The sequence below is a fragment of the Gracilinanus agilis genome, chromosome 3, assembly GCF_016433145.1.
Source record: "Gracilinanus agilis isolate LMUSP501 chromosome 3, AgileGrace, whole genome shotgun sequence".
Classification (NCBI taxonomy): Eukaryota; Metazoa; Chordata; class Mammalia; order Didelphimorphia; family Didelphidae; genus Gracilinanus; species Gracilinanus agilis.
In genome coordinates this window covers 277,362,420-277,384,114 of record NC_058132.1, presented here as the reverse complement: position 1 = coordinate 277,384,114, position 21,695 = coordinate 277,362,420, and the positions used below count along the sequence as shown (strand labels likewise).

The following is a 21,695-nucleotide window of genomic DNA, read 5'->3' as shown; positions in this document are numbered from 1 at the left end:
TGAGAATGAAATGGGACTTAGCCTTAACAGATCTAGTGTTTAAAGAGAAAGGTAGATCCTAAGTGAAGGACACTATAGCAGTGGGATCCTGGGATGGTGGTGAGGGTATAGTCATGCTGTGTGACTGTTATGAGCAAAAGGGGGATGAGGAGAATGCTAGTGATGGTGTTTAAATAGGGAGAGAGAGAGAGCCTAAGCACAGCTAGATGTGATTATAGATTTGTTCTCACACCAGCTGGGTTAAGCCTCCTTTAAGAGCCCAAGATTCTTTGCTAAACCACAAGGCCTTAGAGACCAATCCAGCCAGGCAGTTGGTAGATGTTTCCAGGAAGAAGAATGTGACTTCCTGAAACTTTAGGTTGAAATGAAGTATTACACTGGCTTGGAAAGATCTGACTGCTTGAGACTAGTTACTATTACTAAAGGTAATTAGTTGGTTTCAAAGATTATTTAGGCTTTAGGATCAAACAGGGTTTATTTGTAATCAAACTGAGGATAGATAAGAGGGAAAAGGAAAGACCAATGAAAGGTACCCTAAATGATCTTGCCTAAATATTTGAAACTAAAATAAATCCTGAAACACAAGTTGTCCCTAAGGTGCAGAGTATGGGAAGACCTTGAGTGACACTTCCCAACTCTGTTGCTGTTTGTAGCTGAGCCCTGAGGCTGTCAGGCCCCTGGGTTAGATGCTGTTGTTTTCTTGAAATAGCCGTTCACTCTTGTTTGATTTAAAGGTTGTTGGCTATGCCAATAAGGTATTGATTTGGCTAACAACGAAGGTTGTCCCTACCTACCAGCCTGCCTAATCCAAATCTCCCAAACCACCCAGGGGCCCAGTTTCCCCCACCTCCTCCCTAACCTTTGAGATGAGAGAAAGAAGTGAAGTCCCCAGGGGTTTGTGGACCCCAATTTATACCCTATCCTTAACTGTAACCCTGGCACATGCCCTGCTTTGCCAGGTTGTGTTCCAAAGTGGCAAACTGCTAATTTACACCTACAGAAAATGGCTGCCCATTTCTGCATATCACATGACACAAAACACTAAGCGGTGTGTCATAGGGATGATGGTCCCTTTGGATAAGAATCATGCATCCTGAAGAGGAAATATGCCATTCTAGAAACCAGTACATTGGAACAAAAAGTCCATTTCTACCATGTTATTTATGGCTCTTGATAACAGTTACAATGCATAGAGGTAGGATCAATTATCTTTCTTAAGTGAACAATGGCATACTGAAGACAGGGTGTAAAGAAACAAAACTGTAACTAATAAATAGTAAGAGAAGGAAGCAGTTTGGTGAAGAAGGATGTTTTCCAGTATGAGCTTATCTAGACCATAGGGCTGGTCAGGACCTCGGATAGTTTCACAATGGTTTATGATATACGACAGTCTGGATAAGAACTTTCCTGGGATGATGTCTAGATAAGAAGGACCTGGGACAATGTTGAAATAAGAACATCCTGGAGACTGATTAAGCCCGCCAAAATTCCAACTCCTATCCCTTCCCCCATTCCAGTTACTTTAAAAGAACCCTGCTGGCGGCTCGGCTCCCGGCTGGAAGGCTACTTTACAGCTTCCCCTGGTGCACCAGCTCAATAAACGAACCTCCTTGTGAATTGTAGTGTCCGTCTCTGTTTGTTGGGTGGGCTCATGGAAAACGGACCCTAACATTGGATGGCTTAGGGAATAAAGTGCTAGATCTAGAGTCAGGAGGACCTGGGTTCAAATATGACCTCTTCCTTGACACTTCCTAGCTGTGTGACCCTGGACAAATTTATTTAGCCCCAATTGCCTAGCCCTTACCACTCTTCTATTTTGAAAACAATATTTGTATTAAAAGAGAGAAAGCAAGAGTTTGAAAGAAATGAATAAACATTAAGAGTCATTCCGAATATAAGCTTTATAAGCATCTCACATTTCATTCTTAGATTTAAAATATAATTATCTCTTGATGGCAAGGTGCTCAATTCAGTCTTTTCTGTCAGGCCTAGCCTACAGTCTAACATTGAACATAATCAGTTACTGAAACATTTATTTTTGATTAACAATCCACATATGACAACATCACATTTAACTTCTCCTTGAACTTATCTAAAGAATTCTTATGAAAATACTTCACACATACATTTGACATTCACAGGAGACCAACTCATCTATGCTCTTCAGCTTAAGAATTTTCTATCAATGGCACCAAAGGAAAATGTAATATATTTATTGAATGCAAGTCAAGAGCAGTGACTTCAATTAACAGTTTAGGTATATGGAGGTCAAAGTCTTGTTTGAATTTTTATATATATATTTCAGTTTTTAGTCCCTTTCCAGAAATGCATACTTTTAGTAACTTATGAAAAGAAAGACTGCCTTAAAAATTAGGAAAACCAAAGGTATCATTAATTCTTGGAATTTAGGGCTGAAAAAACATGACTTCCCATTTACCCATAGTTGCAATGGACCTATCTAAAGCAAGAAAATTTTCTTTGGCTCTCCATAATTTTTTTAATATTATTTTCTAATGAACAGAAATCTATTTTCTTCTCCCTCCCCTCCTCAAACCCATAAAATGAAAACATAACAAAAAACCTTCTAATAAATATGCATAGTTAAGCAAAACAAATTTCCTCATTGGTTATATTTAACAAAAAAGATGTCATAGTCTTATATATATATGTATATATATATATATATATATATGTATGTGGCTGAGTTTCCCTTTTGTGTCCATTGTAAGGCATCAGCCTTTCATTATTATTCTTGTTGGGAACTCCTCATTTTCCTTTGTTACTATTATAAGGTCAATCAACTATCCCTCTTGTCCTTAGTCCCCATGTTCCCCTGAAAAGATATTTAAGCTTCCCAACTTCAATGGCTTCTCAGAGAGGTCAGTCATCCAGCACAGTGGCACTCCTAGGGGTCAGGGCCCAGAGCATTAAGAGTTCAATCCTCAGACTCTGCATAAGTTTGTAGTGTGCAGCTCTTGAGTAGAGGCCTACTCAGCCCTGTTACCTCTGTCCTTGATTAAAGAGCGGCTTTTCTGACTATTTAATAGTTATGTGTTTTTTTCCAAGTCAACATACCCATGGGATAGATTTCCCAGCTTTATCAAATGTGACCTTCCTCTGCAAGGAATACAGCTTTGAGACTGAGAAAAGCAATTCTTTCCTATTCGACCAAAACTATCCAAATATTGACAGTTTCTATTTAGGAAACTGATTTTCCAAAACTCCCATCATTTGACCATATAGTTCCCCTTTCTGGAGACCATAGGAATCTGGTAGTTGAGAGAATTTAGAATTCTATAATGTGCCTCTGGCATTGCTTTTCCAGAACAGGATCCAGATACTCAAGAGTTCAGGAACTCTCTCCAAGCCACCACTGCCCCAGGTGGTATTATCTTTTAGGATGAAAGGGAGTTTTCTTAAGGAATCTAGAAGCCCCCAAAACTTGTAGCCTAAAAAGATTTAATGAACCCCAGTTTTCTTAGCTTAAAGGTGAAATCCCCAGGTTTGACCTTGTCACATGAGAGTTCCTCCCTGAGGGAATGTCCAGCTTGGTCGATTCCACATCGACCACCTACAAACCACACAGAGCCAAAATCTCTGGGACTCTGGGAACAGTATCTCTAAAAGGATCACCATGCTAGATGATCCTCCTGAAGAACAATAGAATTTGGGGAATTTATATACCATTTGGGGAACTTATTTATCATTTGGGAAACTAAGGACGGGGAAGTATGATTGATTGACATTACCTTGGCTACAAGGAAAAGAGAAGTCCAAGATTATCAGGGAGAGGCCGATGCTTTACAATGGAAACAAAAGGGAAGGGTCCAGTCCAGGGCTAGGGAAGGGGGACTTTGATACAATGGGAGAAACTAGTAAGACAAAAGAGTACTTAACATTTGATTTAAGTCTGCCTAAGGATCTATTGTTCAGTCTGAAACTGATGAGTCTGAGACCTCAGGACAAATTCTCATGGGACTGGGGCAAATTTGGCATCTCCAGATTTCAAGTTGACACCTGCAATAGTAAAGGTAATTTCTACCCCTAGTAGTTCCTTGTATCTATGAAATCACAAATCCAGTCCTTATCTCTTGTCGACATGGAATCTAGAGTTCCCAAACTTGTAGTTTAGTGAGGTATGATGAACCCCAAGTTTAGAAATAGTTTGTAGGTTGGAGACCCCCAAAGCTTGTGCTTGTTCCCTGTTCCACCCTGAAGGGAATCTCAGGCTAGCAGTTGCAGACTGAATAATGGACCCCAGGGTAAATGCTAAATACCCTTTTGTCCTAGGTAGTCTTCCCCATTGAATAAAAGACCCTTCCCAGGAAGACTACCTGGGCAGAGACCCTTCCTTTAGTATCCATTGTGTAAGCAGCCCCTTCCCTTACACCCTAGCCTCTAACCATGATCCCTTTCTCTAGCTTGATTATTTCCTGTCAATATAATGTCAATCATCTCTCCCAGCCCCTGGATCTTCCCAAATGGTATATAAGTTCCCCAATTTCCTTTGTTCTGGGGAGTCGTCATCTAGCGCTGTGTCACTCCCAGGGGTATCAGGGAGCAGAGCAAAGCAGTGTTCAATTCTTAGACTCTGCACAAGGTGAGGCTCTGCAAAAGAGGCCAGGTAGCCCTCATCCCCCTATCCCTTGATTAAAGAGTGATTTTATGACTATTTAATAGTTCTGCTTTTTTTCTAAGTTAACACTGTCTCCTAGCTAAAGTTGGAAATGTATGGCAGGATGACCTGAGATATAAATGAAATTAAGTAGATCTCCATTTTAAATGTCAATGGATAAATTCAGTCTCCATCTGGAAATACAAAGTCCCTCAAAAAAGACTCATCTCGGGCAGCTGGGTCCTAGGTTCAAATCTGGTCTCAGACACTTCGCAGCTGTGTGACCTTGGGCAAGGCACTTGACCCCCATTGCCTACCCTTACCACTCTTCCACCAAGGAGCCAATACACAGAAGTTAAGGGTTTAAAAAACAAAAACAAAAACAAAAAAAAGACTCATCTCCATGACCTAAACAAGATGACTAGGAAATCTCATTGATCAACTACCAACATTTAATAGAAAATCTAACCTCTCTTCCCTTTCCCTTCCCAGTCTTTTATTTTTTCCCTTAATGTCATTATTACACTCTATACATGTCTGAATCTGGAAGTATGAAGGCATAGGTCAACAGTAGTCCACTAAGACAACACTTTAGAGTATCAGTCTTGCTGACTTCAAGGTCAGAGAGCTGGCCTCTCTGAAAGTGGGTATTTTCCCACCAGATCATTCTCTACCTGACTTGGAACTGTAATAGGCATAAGTTTAAAGGTCGGTGTGAACGAAGGCTAGGAAAAGCCTTAGCTGGAGGTCATGGACATTCTGAATGGAATGCTGGGGAAGGAGGAAGTAGCTTGTGCCTGAAAGAGACTCCGTGGGGGTTGGGAAAAAAAACTGTGGCTGACCCTGATCTCAAAGCTAGGGGAGTTGTATCCAGATTCCCTGGGATCCTGGAGAGTGGTGAAGGCTTACAGCAGAGGACATCAGACCTGCAGAGTAGGGAGTGGTGTGTGATCTGGTGGACAGCATTGCAAACTTTCTCTCCCTACCTGGATACCTTGAATCATCTGTTCTCATGGAGCTGACTCCTGGCATCCTGAAACCATCCCTGGATTAGCCGTAAGATCCCAAGTAAAGCCATCCTCAGGTCCTTAGCTAAACTGACCAAACCTGGCTGGAACCAGGTTGGGAGGAACTTTCCCCTTGTGACTCCAGTACTGCTTTCTATGGGCCCTGTCTTGCTTGGATCTTAGAAAAGAGTAGTTAAGTCCCTTTCCCTTGACTCTGTGGTTTTCCTGTAGCCTGTTAGTGTAGAAAAACCCTATTCCCATCCTTTGCCTTAGTTTGTCCCTGATTAAAATGTGTTAGTAAACTCTTGCCTTCCATAGACTCTGTCTTGTTGATGCTGGGTGGCAGTTGGAGGCCAACAGCCATTTCTGTTACAGACATCCAAACAGCCTTTATAACCCAGTCTCCCTACTTGTTGGGCCCCTTCCTGTCATTCCTGTCTCCCACACCTGGACCCATATTTACTGCTTAAGGCACCTTTCCCTGGTTTCTCCCTTAACAGAACTCCCTCACCCAAGTTTTCTGGATCAAGTTCACTCATCTCATTAGACAAACCCAATTTATTCTTAGATAATCAAGAAGCTTCTTGATTGTTGGCCAGTTTGGGGCATTTCTAAAAACAGAATATTGACTTGAAAAAAACACCGAACTATTAACTAGCCAGAATTTCCTTTAATTAAGGAAAGGAGTAACAGGGCTGATTAGACCTCCACTCAGATCAGCGTGCCACGTGCCTTATGCAGAGTCTGAGGCAGGGGTCAGCAACCTTTTTGGCCATGAGAGCCATAAACGCCACATTTTTTAAAATGTAATTGTGAGAACCGTACAGTGCTCACAGTGTGCGCTCCTGTAACGGTGCCTGAAAAAAAAATTGACTTTATGGCTCCTGCAGAAAGAGACACACCTGGCCCTCAAAAGAGCCAGATATGGCTCGAGAGCCATATGTTGCCAACCCCTGGTCTGAGGATTGAACTCTGCTTGCTCCAGTCCCTGCCCCCTGTATAAGGATAAAAAATTATAAAGGCTGCTATAAATATAAAAATTAGTAATTTAATTAAAGCCATGCTGATAGATAAAGTCATTAGACCACGCGCTCGTAAGAATTCAAAACTGCCACCCCGGGCATTATTGCCTCCTGTCTCTTCCTGAGTCTGATGGCCAAGAGGCCACTACCCCCCTAACCCAGGAAATTTAAACTGTTCTCTGTGTGGAGACGTAGGTGTCCCCACGCCCAAAGAACAGGAAACGGAAACCCATTGGACCACGGGAAATGTAGTTTGATAATTTCCACGTGTCCATAGAAAATATATATACTTTTAGATGGCATCTCCTAAATTTCACTTTTACACCTGGGAGTGCCACCACACTAGATGACAACTCCAAGGAACAAAAAAAATTGGGGAACTTATATACCATTTGGGAAGATCCAAAGGCTGGAAAAGATGATTGACATTATACTGACAAGATACAATCAAGCTTGGAAAAGGAATCATAACCAGAGGCTAGGGTGTAAGGGAAGGGGCTACTTACAATGGATACTAAAGGATGGTCCCTGCCCAGGTGTTTCTTCCTGGGAAAGGGTCTCTGATACAATGGGGAAGACTACCTAAGACTAAGAATATTTAGCATTTACCCTAAGGTCCATTATTCAGTCTGAAACTGCTAGTCCTAGATACTCTTCAGGGTAGATTCTCATGGGAACAGATACCAGCTTTGGGGTTCTCCAACTCACAAGCCAAATCTAAAACTTGGGGTTCATCAGATCCCACCAGGCCACAAGTTTGGGATCTCTAGATTCCACATCAATAGGAAGAGAATGGATCCTGCAAACAACAGACTAGTGAACTTGACCTTAATTCCTAGGGAAATTCTAAAATATATCATTAAAGAGATGATTAGTCAAAATTCTAGAAAGCAGAGTCAGCATGGCTTCACTCAGAAAAGTTCATTCTAGACTAATCTTACTTCCCTTTTTGGAAAGGTTACTAACTTGGTATATCTCAGAAACACTGTAGATACTAACTAGAATTAACACAGCCCTTGCTAAGAAATCTCGGGGTTTTTTTGGAGATGATGCAGAGGTATGAAGTAGATGATGATACAATGAGGAGGAAACAACTGGTTGGATGGCTAGCTTCAAAGAGCAGTCATTAATGAATGACTCAACATCAACTTGGCAGGTTAACATGTCAACAAGGATTTATTTGGTGCCTACTATATGCATGCTAGGCATTGTGCAGAGAAAAGAAATACAAAAAGTCCCCCCAAAAAAACCCAGCTCCTGCTTTCAAAGAGCTCACGGTCTAATGGGAAAAAATAACATGCAAACATTTATATACAAACAAACTATATGCCAGTTAATTGGTAATCATCATCAATCAGGGCATCTAGGTGGTTCAATAGATAGAGTGCAGAGAATGAAGTCAGACATATCTGAGTTCAAATCTGGGTTCATACATTTGCTAGTTCATTCAACCTCAAAATGCCTAATGCAAATTTTAAGTAGCAATCCAAAAATCACAACTGTTTTATCCATTATAACAAACTAAAATAATTTTTTTTTTAAATAAACCCTTACCTTCTGTCTTAGAATCAATGCTGTATATTGGTTCCAAGGTAGAAGAGTGGTAAGGGCTAGGCAATGGGGGTTAAGTGACTTGCCTAGGATCATACAGCTAGGAAGTGTCTGAGGTCAGATTTGAACCTAGTGACATGGGCATTGTGCAGAGATGGCAGGGACCCTGTACCCCTTTACTCAGGCAGGCTGTGAACAGGGGAATTCCCTTCCCCCTCCCTGCCCTTGTGACTCCCAAGGCAAAGACAATTATCCTTGGAATTCCTTTAAGTTGAGATAGACAAAGAGATACACCTCCTCCTATCATCAAGTTGTATCTCAGACATCTATCTGTCCCCTAAACTATGAGGGTCACCCCCTATGTCTCCAGGCAGACTCTGATCAGATGACCAAACCCCCCACCGAATACCTGAGTGTCTACCACTCTAGAATCACATCCTCATCATGACACAACATCATGTCCCCACGGAGGTAAAAGTGTATCCCCAGGATTGAGGAATTCAGGGAACAGCCTCCTTTGGTTGTTCCACTCATGCTGTCTTGCTGGCCATTAATCCTATCTCACTAATAAATCTTTCTTTTTACTTTTAAGCTAAGTTTGGAATCCTCTCATTCTTGAGAATGTTCCCAAACCCAGGGGTTCACCATTTGCACCCCTATAACACTAGGACCTCCCATCTGTAGGCCTGGCTCTCAATCCACTGAGTCACCCAGCTGTCCCCTTAAAATATAATTCTTAAAGAAATCAAAAATGGCATACCAGTTTAGATTTTAGAGGAATGGAAAAAAGGCAGAATATGGTTTTCTCCTATTTAAAATGATTTAGGGGAATACCTTCATGGCTATTTCCTTTATAATCAATCATAAACACAAATATTTATCAGACTACTAGTCATCTTTCCAAGGAAACTTCATCTAACCTAATATTAGTTTAGAATTAAAATTTAGAGGAGAAAAATGCTTCATTGGCAAAAGATAACTGGTGATTTATTTTCTTTACTCCCCAATAAATAAATTTTTTTGTCAATTTGTTTTTTGCCTTGAGGGCATGATTAGACATAATTTGTAGGGCATCATTTCCTCAAAAGAAAAATAGCCCAGGGGCAGCTGGGTAGCTCAGTGGATTGAGAGCCAGGCCCAGAGAAGGGAAGTCCTAGGTTCAAATCTAGCCTCAGACACTTCCCAGCTGTGTGATCCTGGGCAAGTCACTTGGCCCCCATTGCCTACCCTTGCCACTCTTCCACCTATAAGTCAATACACAGAAGTTAAGGGTTTAAAAAAAAAAAAGAAAAGAAAAAAGAAAAATAGCCTGATAACTTCTAGAAAGAGAAACTGTTCACATTTATCACATTTCCAATTGACTTTTGTTCTTACAGAAGGCATAATCAAAAATAAAATTTACTTACCTTAGACCAGTCTTGATTTCATTTCTCATTAAAAAAGGTTTAAATCCTTACCTTCTGTCTTAGAATCAACTGATTCTAAGGCAGAAGAGCCCTAAGGGTTAGGCAATGGGGGTTAAATGACTTGCCCAGTGTCACCCAGCTAGGAAGTGTCTGAGGCCAGATTTCAAGCCAGGACCTCCTATCTCTGGGCCTGACTCTCAAGCCACTGACCCACCTAGCTGTCCCCTATTGTTAATTTTTCTCAATTAGCAATCTTTTTTTTTCTCTCCCTATCACACACTGCCAACCATTTTAAAAGAAAATAAAACTTGCAATAAATAAGAATAGTCAAGCAAAAGAAATTCCCACAAATGGCTATGTCCAAAAATGTATGTCTCATTCTGTAGCTTATACTCATTACCCTTCTTTTAGGAAGTAGATGGTATATATAATTCATCTGGACTGGTTAGTTATTACATTGATTAAAGTCCTTAAGACTTTCAAAGTTTTTCATATATAATGTTATTGTATTGTATTGCAATGTTGTTGTATAAATTGTTTTTCTAAGTTCTGATCACAACTCTGCATCAGTTCATACAATTCTTCCCAAGTTTCTCTCAACCTTTCCCTTCTGTCCTTGACATAGTATTATTCCACTACATGCCTATTCTGTAAGTTATCCCCCAGTGGATGGGTTTCTTAGTTTCTAATTCCTTGCCTGTTATAGATATTTTTGTAAAAATGGATCCTTTCCTTCTTTGATCTTTTTGGGATATGAGTCTGGTAATTGTATGACTAGATGAAAAGGTATGCCTAATTTGATGCCTTTTGGAACATAGTTTGCAATTTTCCAAAATGGTTGGAACAGTGTACAACTCCACCAATTGTTTATGAATGTGCCTGTCTTCCTCTCATTGTTTATTAATTCTCTTTAATCTCTGGAAACAGACCAATTAATCAGTCAACAAGTATTTAATAAGCAACTATTATTATAGGCACTATGCTAAGCACAAGAGATTTTTTTTTTAATGTAAAAGATAGTCTCTCCTCCCTAGGAGCTACTGAGAAGAGAATATATATACAATTAGGTGCAAACTATATATATGAAATAAATTGTAGACAAGAATAGAGGGACTAGCAGTCAAGGGGCCTAGAAAGGGCAAACACTGAGATTTCAGCTGAAACTTGAAGGAAGCCATTGGAAGCTAGAAGGTAGATGTGAGAAGCAAGAGAGCTACAAGCATGGGGAAAAGCCTGTCAAAATTCTAGAGTTGGGAGATGGAGTGTCTTGTTCAAGGAATAATAAGGCTAGTGTGTCATCACTGGACCACATTGTATGAGAGAGGGAAGGGAAAGGGGAAGAGTGCTACAAAGTAAGATGGAAAATTTCAAAAACCAAATAGAGTATTCTATATAACTCCTAGAAGCAAGAGAAGGTTCATTAATGGAAAATGTCTTCTCTGTAATCTTTCTCTTTCAAACTCTTTATCTTTAACAATTTTATGAAAAAAGGAAAATAAAAGCATTTGCCTTTTCTGCCAAGTTCTACACAGCAACTAGAAGAATACCATTTATTACTTAAGATTTTTTTGGATAAAGTCATTGCCATAAAGGAAGGCACCATATACACCAAAATATCTCTATCAACACTTTTTTATTGTAACAAAGAAATGGAAACAAAGTAGATGCTCAGCATTTACAAAATGGATAAACAAATTGTAGAACACACATACACACACAATAGGGCCCCTGCATCCATAGCAAATACCAGACGACCCAACTTTCTCCCCTAACTCCTGCCCCTCAGCAATCCATGCCTCCCTCCACTCCCCACACACACAAAAAAAAAGGTCCTAAAAAAAGTGAAAGTAGAAACAGAAAAGAACATCACTAGGGGCAGATCACTATTGCAAATGGACTTCCTGTGTTCCCAGATAGACTTCCAACACTTTCAGTTGACTATGGTTAGCTGAAACTGCTTCAAAAAGTGAAATTGCAGATAAGGGGGCCCTACTATGATGGAATACTAGTGCGCTATTAAAAATTATAGACTTATTAATTAAAACTTACATGAATTGATACAAAGTGAAATAAACAGCCAGAAAAACAACATACACAAAGAACACAATGTAAATAGAAATAACAATTACAAAACTATCAAAACTGAATGTTGTGAAATTATAATGATGAAACAAAGAAGAAATCTCATCAACCCTTTAAAGAAGAACTGAGATGGTAGGGTGTTGTGTGTCTGGAACATTGCATTAAACGTCATAGTTTTTTTCAATATTGACTAGTTCTACTGATTTTGTTTTTCTGTCATCTTTATATTTTCCCTTTGTCATAAGGATGGTTTTCTGGGAAAGAAATCTTAAGGAGAAAACCAAAGGAATCGCATGCTCACAATTGAAGAGAATATTGAAAAATCAAGTAGTCTTACCAAGTCGATACTTATTAATGATGATATGATTTTAAAATATGTTGTGTCAATCTAGCGTGATTTGTGTTGGAATTTTATTTGGAACCAATCCATATTTTTCTACATGTTTATGATATTGACAGAAGCATAATGATGATCCTCTAGATCTTCTAAAGATAGATTTAAGTCTATCTTTTCCTAAAAAATTATTGGTTGTGAGGAAAGGTTTAAGAGTCCTTAGACACTTTATCTAGTAGCACTGTACTTGGTGAAGTTACTTTTTTTCCCCCTACAGATTGCATGACAAGTTTTTTAAATTGATAGGTATCAGTAGAATTCCCTATGATGTCAATATGCTTAGAATGATATTTAACCAGAATCTGGGGAAACTGAGGCTCCAACATTTGGCATGCCAATCTAATGTGTTGCCTCTTTTCCATATCTTTTCCATCTAAAGATAATGTTTCTTTTCGAAGCTCAAGGGAAAGAGAATATGAAAATTCCTCAATTAATTCCTTTACTTTTTCCAAGTGATCAGAATGAGAACTTGTCTGAGGACCTCTTAGGCATAGGGTGGTGATATCATCATTAACTATCTCTTTACTCTCAATGTTAAATTCTTTTAAAGTCTTCCCATATATTTCATTACCATACTTCATATAATTAAATACATTTGTATCAAGGACAATTATATGTTCTTTTTCAGCAGTATTTGGCATTGTAGACTGGAATGATGACATAGGTGTTCTCCATACTGGAGAGATTTTCTTTTTCTTCTTTTTTCTCAGACTGACAAAATTTGTATTGTTTCCATGAAGAGAATTTGCCATTAACAAAAGAACTTCCTTTAGCTTCTTGATTGCTAAAAATGACCCTTTAACAATGACCATTCCATTAGGTTGCACTGTACAGAAATCCAAGGATGGGATTTTCTCCTTAAGTTCTGTCACCAGATTTTTTAGAACAACTTCCTTTCCAAAAACAGATAAATCAAGGTGAACAAAAATGCAATAAATCACCTAAAATTTAAAAGGGAAAAATTGAAATAAATTACTTAAAAGAGCCATATTCAAAATGTACCTTTTATATATATTCATTCTTCTATGTCTGTTGACTTAGTCTTGATTCTAATTAGCTTTCATCTGAAATAATAAAATCACATTCTTGTTACACTTCCTGCTTCTACTCTCCTATTACACTGTTTACCAAGGCCAAAATTCAGAGCCTATTTCAAGTTGCTCTTTAGGATTCTGTTTTCCACAATTCTTTTTAGGCCCTTATTCTCTTCTCGTTGTTTTGGGCATTCTTGCTCAAAGCCCTTACCTTGTATTTATCCAGATCCTTTGTGCCTTTTCCAAAATATCATCTTATGCCAAAATATCCTTCCCCCAAGCACCCAAATATTTACATATTTTAATTAAATGACATAAATAGAAAATACATATGATAATATCTCATAAATATAAGCCAAATTTTTAAAGATTGAAAATTTGTACTATGTATAAATGTTGTTCCTCACACGAATTTGGGCTGTGTGGATTGTCGGTCAATCAACGAGCATATATTAAATACTTAATATGGGGCAACTAGGTAGCTCAATGGGTAGAGAAAAAGGCCTAGAGATAGAAAGTTCTAGATTCAAATTTGGCCTCAGATACTTCCTAGCTGTGTGACCCTATAAAAGTCACTTAACCCCAATTACCTAGCCCTTACTACTCTTCTGTCTTGGAACTTATATTTAGCATCAATTCTTAGTTAGAAAGGAAGGGTTTTTGTTTTGTTTTGTTTTTTAAAAAACCTAATATATGCCAAGCACTGTGCTTGGGATTACCAAAAAAAAAAAAAGGAAAAAAAGCCAAAACACAATCCTTCTCCTCAAAAAACTCATTTTAGTGGGGCAGACAACAGGCAAACAACCAAGTACATGCAAGATAGAGAAAAGAAGGAGGTAGAAGATAGTATAAGGGGGAAGTGAAAGAGAAGAAGAGGAAAGAGTATGAAGGGACCTGGAAAGGCCTCTAGAAAAAGGTAGGATTTGAGCTGAATCTTGAAAAAAGGCAGGGAAAACACTATGTAGAAGTGGAGAGTACAACTATTCCAGACAGGGGATCAGAAAATTAAAAAGCAGAGAACTGGTAAAGATTGTATCACATGTGAGGAACAACCAGGCAGTATAAAAATAATAATAATAATAATAATAATAATAATAATAATAANTCATTTTAGTGGGGCAGACAACAGGCAAACAACCAAGTACATGCAAGATAGAGAAAAGAAGGAGGTAGAAGATAGTATAAGGGGGAAGTGAAAGAGAAGAAGAGGAAAGAGTATGAAGGGACCTGGAAAGGCCTCTAGAAAAAGGTAGGATTTGAGCTGAATCTTGAAAAAAGGCAGGGAAAACACTATGTAGAAGTGGAGAGTACAACTATTCCAGACAGGGGATCAGAAAATTAAAAAGCAGAGAACTGGTAAAGATTGTATCACATGTGAGGAACAACCAGGCAGTATAATAATAATAATAATAATAATAATAATAATAATAATAATAATAAGTATGTGGAGGGGAATAAAGGAAAATATGAGAAAGACAGGAAAGGACAAGGTTGTGAAAATCTTTAAATGCTAAACAAAGTTATTTGTTATTTGATCCTGGAAGTAATAGGGAGCCATTGGAGTTTACTGAATCCAAAGGAGAGCAGGGCATGTTATTATATAGCCAAACCTACATTCGAGATAAGTAGAGAATGTATTGGAGTGAAGAGAGATTTGAGGCAGAGTAATGAGAAGACTACTGCAATAATAGAAATAGGAGATAATTAATACAAAAGAAGAGGAAGTTTATGAGATGCTGGGAAGGTAGAAATGATGAGACTGAACAACATATTTATATGTGGAGTGAATGTAAGAGATAAAATGAGGATGATGCCAAGGTTACAAGCCTAAATGAGTTGGACAATGGTAATTGGATAGACAGGAATAGCGAAGTATGAAAGAAGGGAGTATTTGAAGGGAAAGACGAATGAGTTTTGTTACAGACTTGTCCATACTATGAAAAGATTCATGGAGGATATAGAATTTTAGGAATACGCTTAGCACGAAGCATATACTCACATTTTCACTAAAATGAGACACAGTAAGGCAAGTTGGAAGTAGTCCCTCCTTTATTAGACAGTGTTTCTTCTTTTTAAGGATGTTCTCAACATCTAAGTAGGAAAAAAAAATGTAGATTCTCACGTGTTTTTGCCAGTTTTCAATTTTCCCATCAAAAGTAAACATCTAAATAAATTGTTCAGTTTTTAGAATTTGTAGTCTCATTTCCAAAAGGATGCTTCATATGGAAATTTGTTTTTAAGAATAAACTCATATTAGTACTAAAATATCCTTCTATCTCAAATGAAAAAAATATTTCTATTCATGGAATCATAAGATCTCAGAATTGAAAAGGACTTATCATTGACATGTGCCAGGTAGTGTGCTAGTCAAGTGATATACAAAGACAAAAATAAAACAAACTTTGACTACAATAAACTTATATTCTCCCAGTGGTGACAATATATGCATATACATGTTTGTAAAAAATGGATGCAAAGTGTTTGGGTGGAGGGCACTACTAGCTATGGAGTTGAAGAAAGGCTTCATGAGGGTGTCACAACCTGAATACGGAAGTAACCTAGGGATGCTAACATATAAACTTAAGGAAGAAATAAATTCTAAGCATGGGGGACAGCTGTCAAAAAAGGCAGGAGATGGAAAAGAAGGCCAATTTGACTATACTCTAGAATGTGTGTGGGCAACCTAGGTAGGTAGAGTACAAGTCTAGACTCAGGAAGAATCATCTTCCTGAGTTCAGATCTGGCCTCAAACATTTACTAGTTATGTGACCATGAAAAAGTCACTTAACAGGTTGCCTCAGTGTTCTTATCTGTAAAATGAGATGGAGAAGGAAATGAAAATCCCTTCCTGCACTTTTTCCAATAAAAACCCAAATGGGGTCAAAAAGAGTCAGAAATGACTGAAAATGACCAGAGTATGTGAAGGACAATAATGTAAAATAATTTTGGAAAGGTAGATTTGAACATGACTATAAATGCCAAACTGAAGAGTTTCAATTTGGTCTTTGAAACAAAAAGGAGCCATTGAAAGAATCAATCAGGGGTGGGGGAGAGAGCAAGAACATGAGTCACATAACCATGGAAAAAATTTTTCTAAAAATGAAAATTTTTAAAAATTTAAAAAAAAAAAGAATCAAACAATAAACAAACATTTATTAAGTCCCTAGTATGTGCCAGGCCTGGTGCTATAAACACTGTTAATACAAAAAGAGGCAAAAGACTAGTCATTGAACTCAAGGATGTTATAAAACATTGAAGTGTATTCAGTAGGAGTGATACGATTAGGTCTACTCTTTAAGAAAATCATTTTTAGCGGTTGGAAAGAAGTGAAATGTGGGGAAGAGAGTAGGTGAGATGAGGCTGAAAGATCAATTAGAAAGTTGTTCTAATTGTCCTGGGGAAATGGGATAAGAGCCTACTGAAGGTTGTGTGGGTTTAGAAATGTTGTAGAAGTAGAAATGAAAGATATGGCAACAGCTTAGTTATGTATGAAAGGTAATGTGGTAGAGTGGAAATAGAGCTGTATTTCTTAGAAACAGAGGATCTAGGTGCAAATTCCTCATATGTGGCATCCATACCTGACAAGTTGGGTCTAACCAAAGCAGAATTTATTAGGACTATTAACTTCATTCTGAACATTTTGCTTTTATTAAATTATTAAATTAGCTTATTCCAGTGTTGTTTTAGCTACCACATCCCAATGCTGCAAGTTATATTGGGCTTGTCATATACTCAATCCTCAAGAATTTTTAAAGATCATTGGCAATGGATTATTTCTGTGCTTTATCATGTAGCTCATATAAGGCTAGTGGCATGCATTTATCAAGAGTAACTAGATGGGGGGCAGCTGGGTAGCTCAGTGGATTGAGAGCCAGGCCTAGAGACGGGAGGTCCTAGGTTCAAATCCGGCCTCAGACACTTCCCAGCTGTGTGACCCTGGGCAGGTCACTTGACCCCCATTGCCCACCCTTACCACTCTACCACCTATAAGTCAATACACAGAAGTTAAGGGTTTAAAATTTTAAAAAAAACAAAAATTTAAAAAAAAAATTTAAAAAAAAAAAAGAGTAACTAGATGCTATCTTACTGTCTCTTCACCTACTTCACTTATTATACATTCCCTGGATAAACATTTTTGTTCTCTATCTCCCAGGTTGGATTACATTTCTTCGGTATTTTCTTTGATTTAGTTTAAGTAATTAAATGAAAAAGAAGAGTTATCAATGACTTACCAAATCCCCTACAGCATTTCAACGGATTTATTTTTCATTTTGTTGTAAACACATTTTTCTCATTTGGAAGAAGTACATTTTAAAATACCTTTTATTTCCTTGAATGTCACAAATGCACCTCCTTTGATTCTTGTTGGATAGATTACATTTTCTACATCTCCATATTTATTTGCCGCCTGGAAATAATTCTTCAGCATACCTGCCATGACTTCATCATTAAAATTTCCAACAGGAATATTAGAAACTATAATTGTTCTTTCATATGCTTCATATTCTTGAACATTTTGAATTGCTGCCTGTGTAAGAAATAGGATAATGAACCTTAAAAATTAAAAGCTTCACCCAAATGGCATTTGATCCCCTCCTTGAATTTTCTGTAAGTTATATAAGCCAAGAACTCAGCATAATAAAAAGGGATATTCTCTGAAAGTGAAACTAATTTTACTATTGGAAATAACCTCAAAATAGGGACCACCTCTAGCTACATGATTGGTATCCAAAATTATTTAGAGATACCTTTGGTAACTTCTTGAGATTAAGGGCTGCCATGCTCTGGACTCCAAAGACAGACAGCAGTGTCAACCTGAAAAAAATCACAGAACCTCCAAAGCATTTAGAAAAGAACATGTCTTTAATCAGGACAAAGGAGACAGTGCTCTGTGGCCACACAGAGTCATACACAGACCACATAGAGCAGTGATTCCCAAAGTGGGCGCCACCACCCCCTGGTGGGTGCTGCAGCAATCCAGGGAGCCGGTGATGGCCACAGGTGCATTTATCTTTCCTATTAATTGCTATTAAATTTTTTTAAAAATTAATTTCCAGGGGGCTAAGTAATATTTTTTCTGGAAAGGGGGTGGTAGGCCAAAAAAGTTTGGGAACCACTGACATAGAGCCAAGCTCTGGGACTCTGGGAACTCTTGTCTCTGAGGAAAATACCAAGAATGGGAATTTTCTATCAAATTGAAGAACTTGGGGTCTTACATATACTTTAGGAAGTATAAAAAAGGAAGGGTAACTGACCTTACAAGAAGCCTAGGTAAGGAGGAGCTGGGAGTGGCCTAGATACAGTGAGAGAAACTTCTTTAGAAGACAAAAATGTCCTTAAGACTTGACTACATCTACTATTCCTAGCCAGAGTGCTCAAAGGGCACTAGACGGCCTATTCAGGCTGGGACAGAGGTCATCTAGAAGTTTCATAAAGGCAAGTTCCCATGGGACAAGGGTAAATTTGAAGTTTCATAAAACAAAGGTGTCACCACCATGTAGATATCAGCAATCACCCATTGAAAAGCATTATGACAATTCTTCATTAGGACTCAAGTGTAGCAAAAACCTGCAGTGGGTCCTAGAAGTTTCTCAAGTCTGCAGGGAAAACTAAGAACACTAAAGCATTCTTATGGATGGTTAAGATAACTTATCTGAACACTCAGGGAAGAATTTTCAAGGCTACCTCCAGAATAAAGATAGAAAGTCAAAAAACAAAGGTCAGAATAGTCTCTGCCATCAAGAAAATTAAATTCAACTGCAGGTATCCTATCAAAGGAGAGTGTGAAGCAGACAAAAGAGTAAAAGGAGAGGTCCCAGCAAAGGGTTCCAGGAAAATTAAAGAAGGAAGAAAATACTTAGACATATCAGGGAAGGCTAACATCTGAGCAACATAATCAAGAAGTAATATCTTCAGTGAAATAATATATTATGGGTTTGCTGAATTTAATTATTTTTTGTACTTGATCAAGGAATTTCAAGAACCCTGTGACTAGAAATTGGGTTTGCCTGAGGCTTCTGAAAACCCCATACTCTCCTCTACAGTTCTTCCCCCAACTACAGAAAGATCTGACCCCCCTCTCAACCTTCCAATGTGATTATTATTATTTTTTTTTGGCCAAAATTTACACTGCTCTTTCCAGATGCGAAGTCCTCTTCAGTATCCCTGGATACCCGTGTCAGCCATGGAAAAGACAGTACAGAAATGGTTAAACTCTGAGAGGCACAGGTGACCAGGCACCAATCAGAGGCACTGTTTTGCAATGACAAATCAGGGACCTTAAAGAAAAACTAGAACGTAAATTCTTGTAATGGTTGTCATTTTTGTTTGTGTGTATCATCATCATCTTAACAACAAGAGAATTGAGATCCCGTTAGTTCTAATTACAGTATGTAGGAGTTGAACTAACTACAACACTGACTAAGGTCTTTGCGGAGTATTAACAACAGGATCGCTCCTAGATTACTTAAAGGGGTTCTCAGATGTCTTTTAGCAGCTAGGGACCAGGCAGGGTATACTACCTACCCTGTCTCTGCCTATGCTTTATATAGTACACATGTATAGAAGCCCATGTCCAGATGCTGCCATGTTATACACCATCGAGATTGTTGGCGACTTTTCCTTTGTCTCCCTCCCTTGGACCTTCCTCATCCAACTTAACTCCTACCTTTCTGCTTCGTTCAAAGTATGCCAAGGAGATTTGCCCATGCCTCTCGTCTTTTAAACTTTCCGAGAAGGGTTAGGGTTAGCAGCAGACCGGAAGAAAAAAAGCTCCAAATTAAGAAGGCAGGAGGAGGGGAGGGACAGTGAACAGAGGTGAAGAGGGGGATGCAGTGAGTTAGGAGAAAGACGAAGGAAACAAGCAACTTACCATTGCCGAGAAAGCTCGTTCAATCCCAAACCCCGAGACTGCACGGAAGAAGGCTTTCCCCGGGGCGGAAACCAGTCTACCCTTAAGTTTCACTTTCCTTCTCCGGCAGTTTTTTGACTGGCACTCAGCAGGAGGTTGGGGACCCGGGTAACTCCACCCCTGTCTCCCTGCAGTTCTCGTGACTGCTGCAGCTGGGACAGACAAATTCCTAACGGGAGAAGAGATCGGCTCCCTGAGCTAGAAGGGTTTGATTCTGGGAGAGGTGGCGTTTGAGAAACTCATTTTCTCCCCACTCTCTACATGCAAGTCCTCAGTCTCTCTTCTAGCAATACTACTTCTTCCTGACACTTCACATTTTCCCATCTTGTTGCATTTTGAAGGTAGAAAGGACATCAAAGTCTTTCCTATTTTCTTCTTTATTCTCTCTCTAGGCAGAGTGTAGCTGCAGCTCCTTTGGTTTGCCTACCCCTGCCTTCTTTCCTCGTAGAGCAGGGCACTATTATGTCAGATTTCTAGACCGTATGGAGAAGTTTGAAGTCTTCTAGTACCTCAGCCTCCCCTTTTCTGAATGAGGAAGCAGACCAGAGAGACTGACTTACAAAGGCACACATTCCCGACTCAGTTGCTTTCCCTATGTTGCTACGAGTTTAAATACCTGAGGATCCTCGAATTTCGAACTGAAAGGTTCATCAGATCTCACTAGACCACAAGTTTGGGGTCTCTAGATTGTAGGAGTAATAGTCTTTTAGGGTTCACAAAACACTTAGGGTGAGAGGTAAAAAAGGGATTTTAACCTCTAGTTTATATACTTGATTTTATATATTCTTATTCTTCTTATTATTATTAGGATATTACATGTATCCTAAGAAATGGAATGTAAACTCTTGAAAGGGAGAGATTTTTTTTTTGTCTTTAACTCCTGTTCCTTGCACATGATAAGTAATTAATAAATTCGTTGAACTGAGTTAAAGCATTCTAAAGAAGTTGCTAAATCTCTTTAAATCTGTCAATAATCTCTCAATCCCACAATCTTTCTGTTTATGTTCCTCTTTTTTGACTCTGTCCCTTTCCCTGTGCCTATGTTTCCAACCATTTTTCTCTCCCTCCCCCAGCCCTCTCTCACACATACCTTTTTATGCCCTTGGAGAAAGAGACAAAGACAGGGACAGAATGAGAGAGAAAAAGATTGACAAGAGAAACAAAGCAAAAGAAAGCCTGACCTCGTATTCTGAATAGAAGGTAGCAAGAATGATAGAACTAATTTGTTTCTATGTTATTTGGCCACAAAGTTTTCTTGGACCAAAAGGTGATTGTTAGTATGAAGGACTGTGGTGAAGACTGGAAAGATCTGAGAAGGCACAAACTGTGTCTCCCTACAGTGAAAGAAGAGGAAATGCAGCCTCTATCACAATATGTCTTCAAAAGCTCTATACAGCACAAGTATTCTCTTTGGAACTTTTTGCCTATAGTAAAAGTTCTTATATCTAGATTTAAAGGAAACAAAGAACACTTATATACCTTTATTTTTCCTAAGTAGTTACACATTGGAAAGGCTAGACTTCCAGGAGTCAGGATCCTACTATCCACCAGCTTTGATTACTAACTAGCCTCCTGAATCTGGCAAATCACTTCTCAGATCACAGAAAAGATGTTTTATGTTTTCGAGAGAACCTTTTTTTTTTTTTTTGGCGAGGCCTATTTTTCATGTTCTTT

At 38.6% G+C, this 21,695-nt stretch overlaps 1 protein-coding gene across 2 annotated transcripts; it reads right to left on the bottom strand.

Annotated features, from left to right (window-relative positions):
* Positions 1 to 11,714: 11,714 nt before the first annotated feature.
* Positions 11,715 to 20,126, bottom strand: RBM43 (RNA binding motif protein 43). Of its 2 annotated transcripts, XM_044666589.1 has the most exons (5): positions 19,983 to 20,120; positions 17,860 to 17,926; positions 17,432 to 17,639; positions 15,111 to 15,202; positions 11,715 to 13,018 (listed from the first exon to the last, which is right to left on the bottom strand). In XM_044666589.1, exons 2-5 carry the CDS (start codon positions 17,890 to 17,892, stop codon positions 12,227 to 12,229), a joined length of 1,125 nt encoding a protein of 374 aa, XP_044522524.1. In that variant the 5' UTR covers positions 17,893 to 17,926; positions 19,983 to 20,120; the 3' UTR covers positions 11,715 to 12,226. The 2 variants fall into 2 exon arrangements, with proteins under 2 accessions (XP_044522524.1, XP_044522525.1); XM_044666590.1 differs by lacking the exon at positions 17,860 to 17,926 and having other exon boundaries at positions 19,983 to 20,126.
* Between the last annotated feature and the right edge of the window lie 1,569 nt (positions 20,127 to 21,695).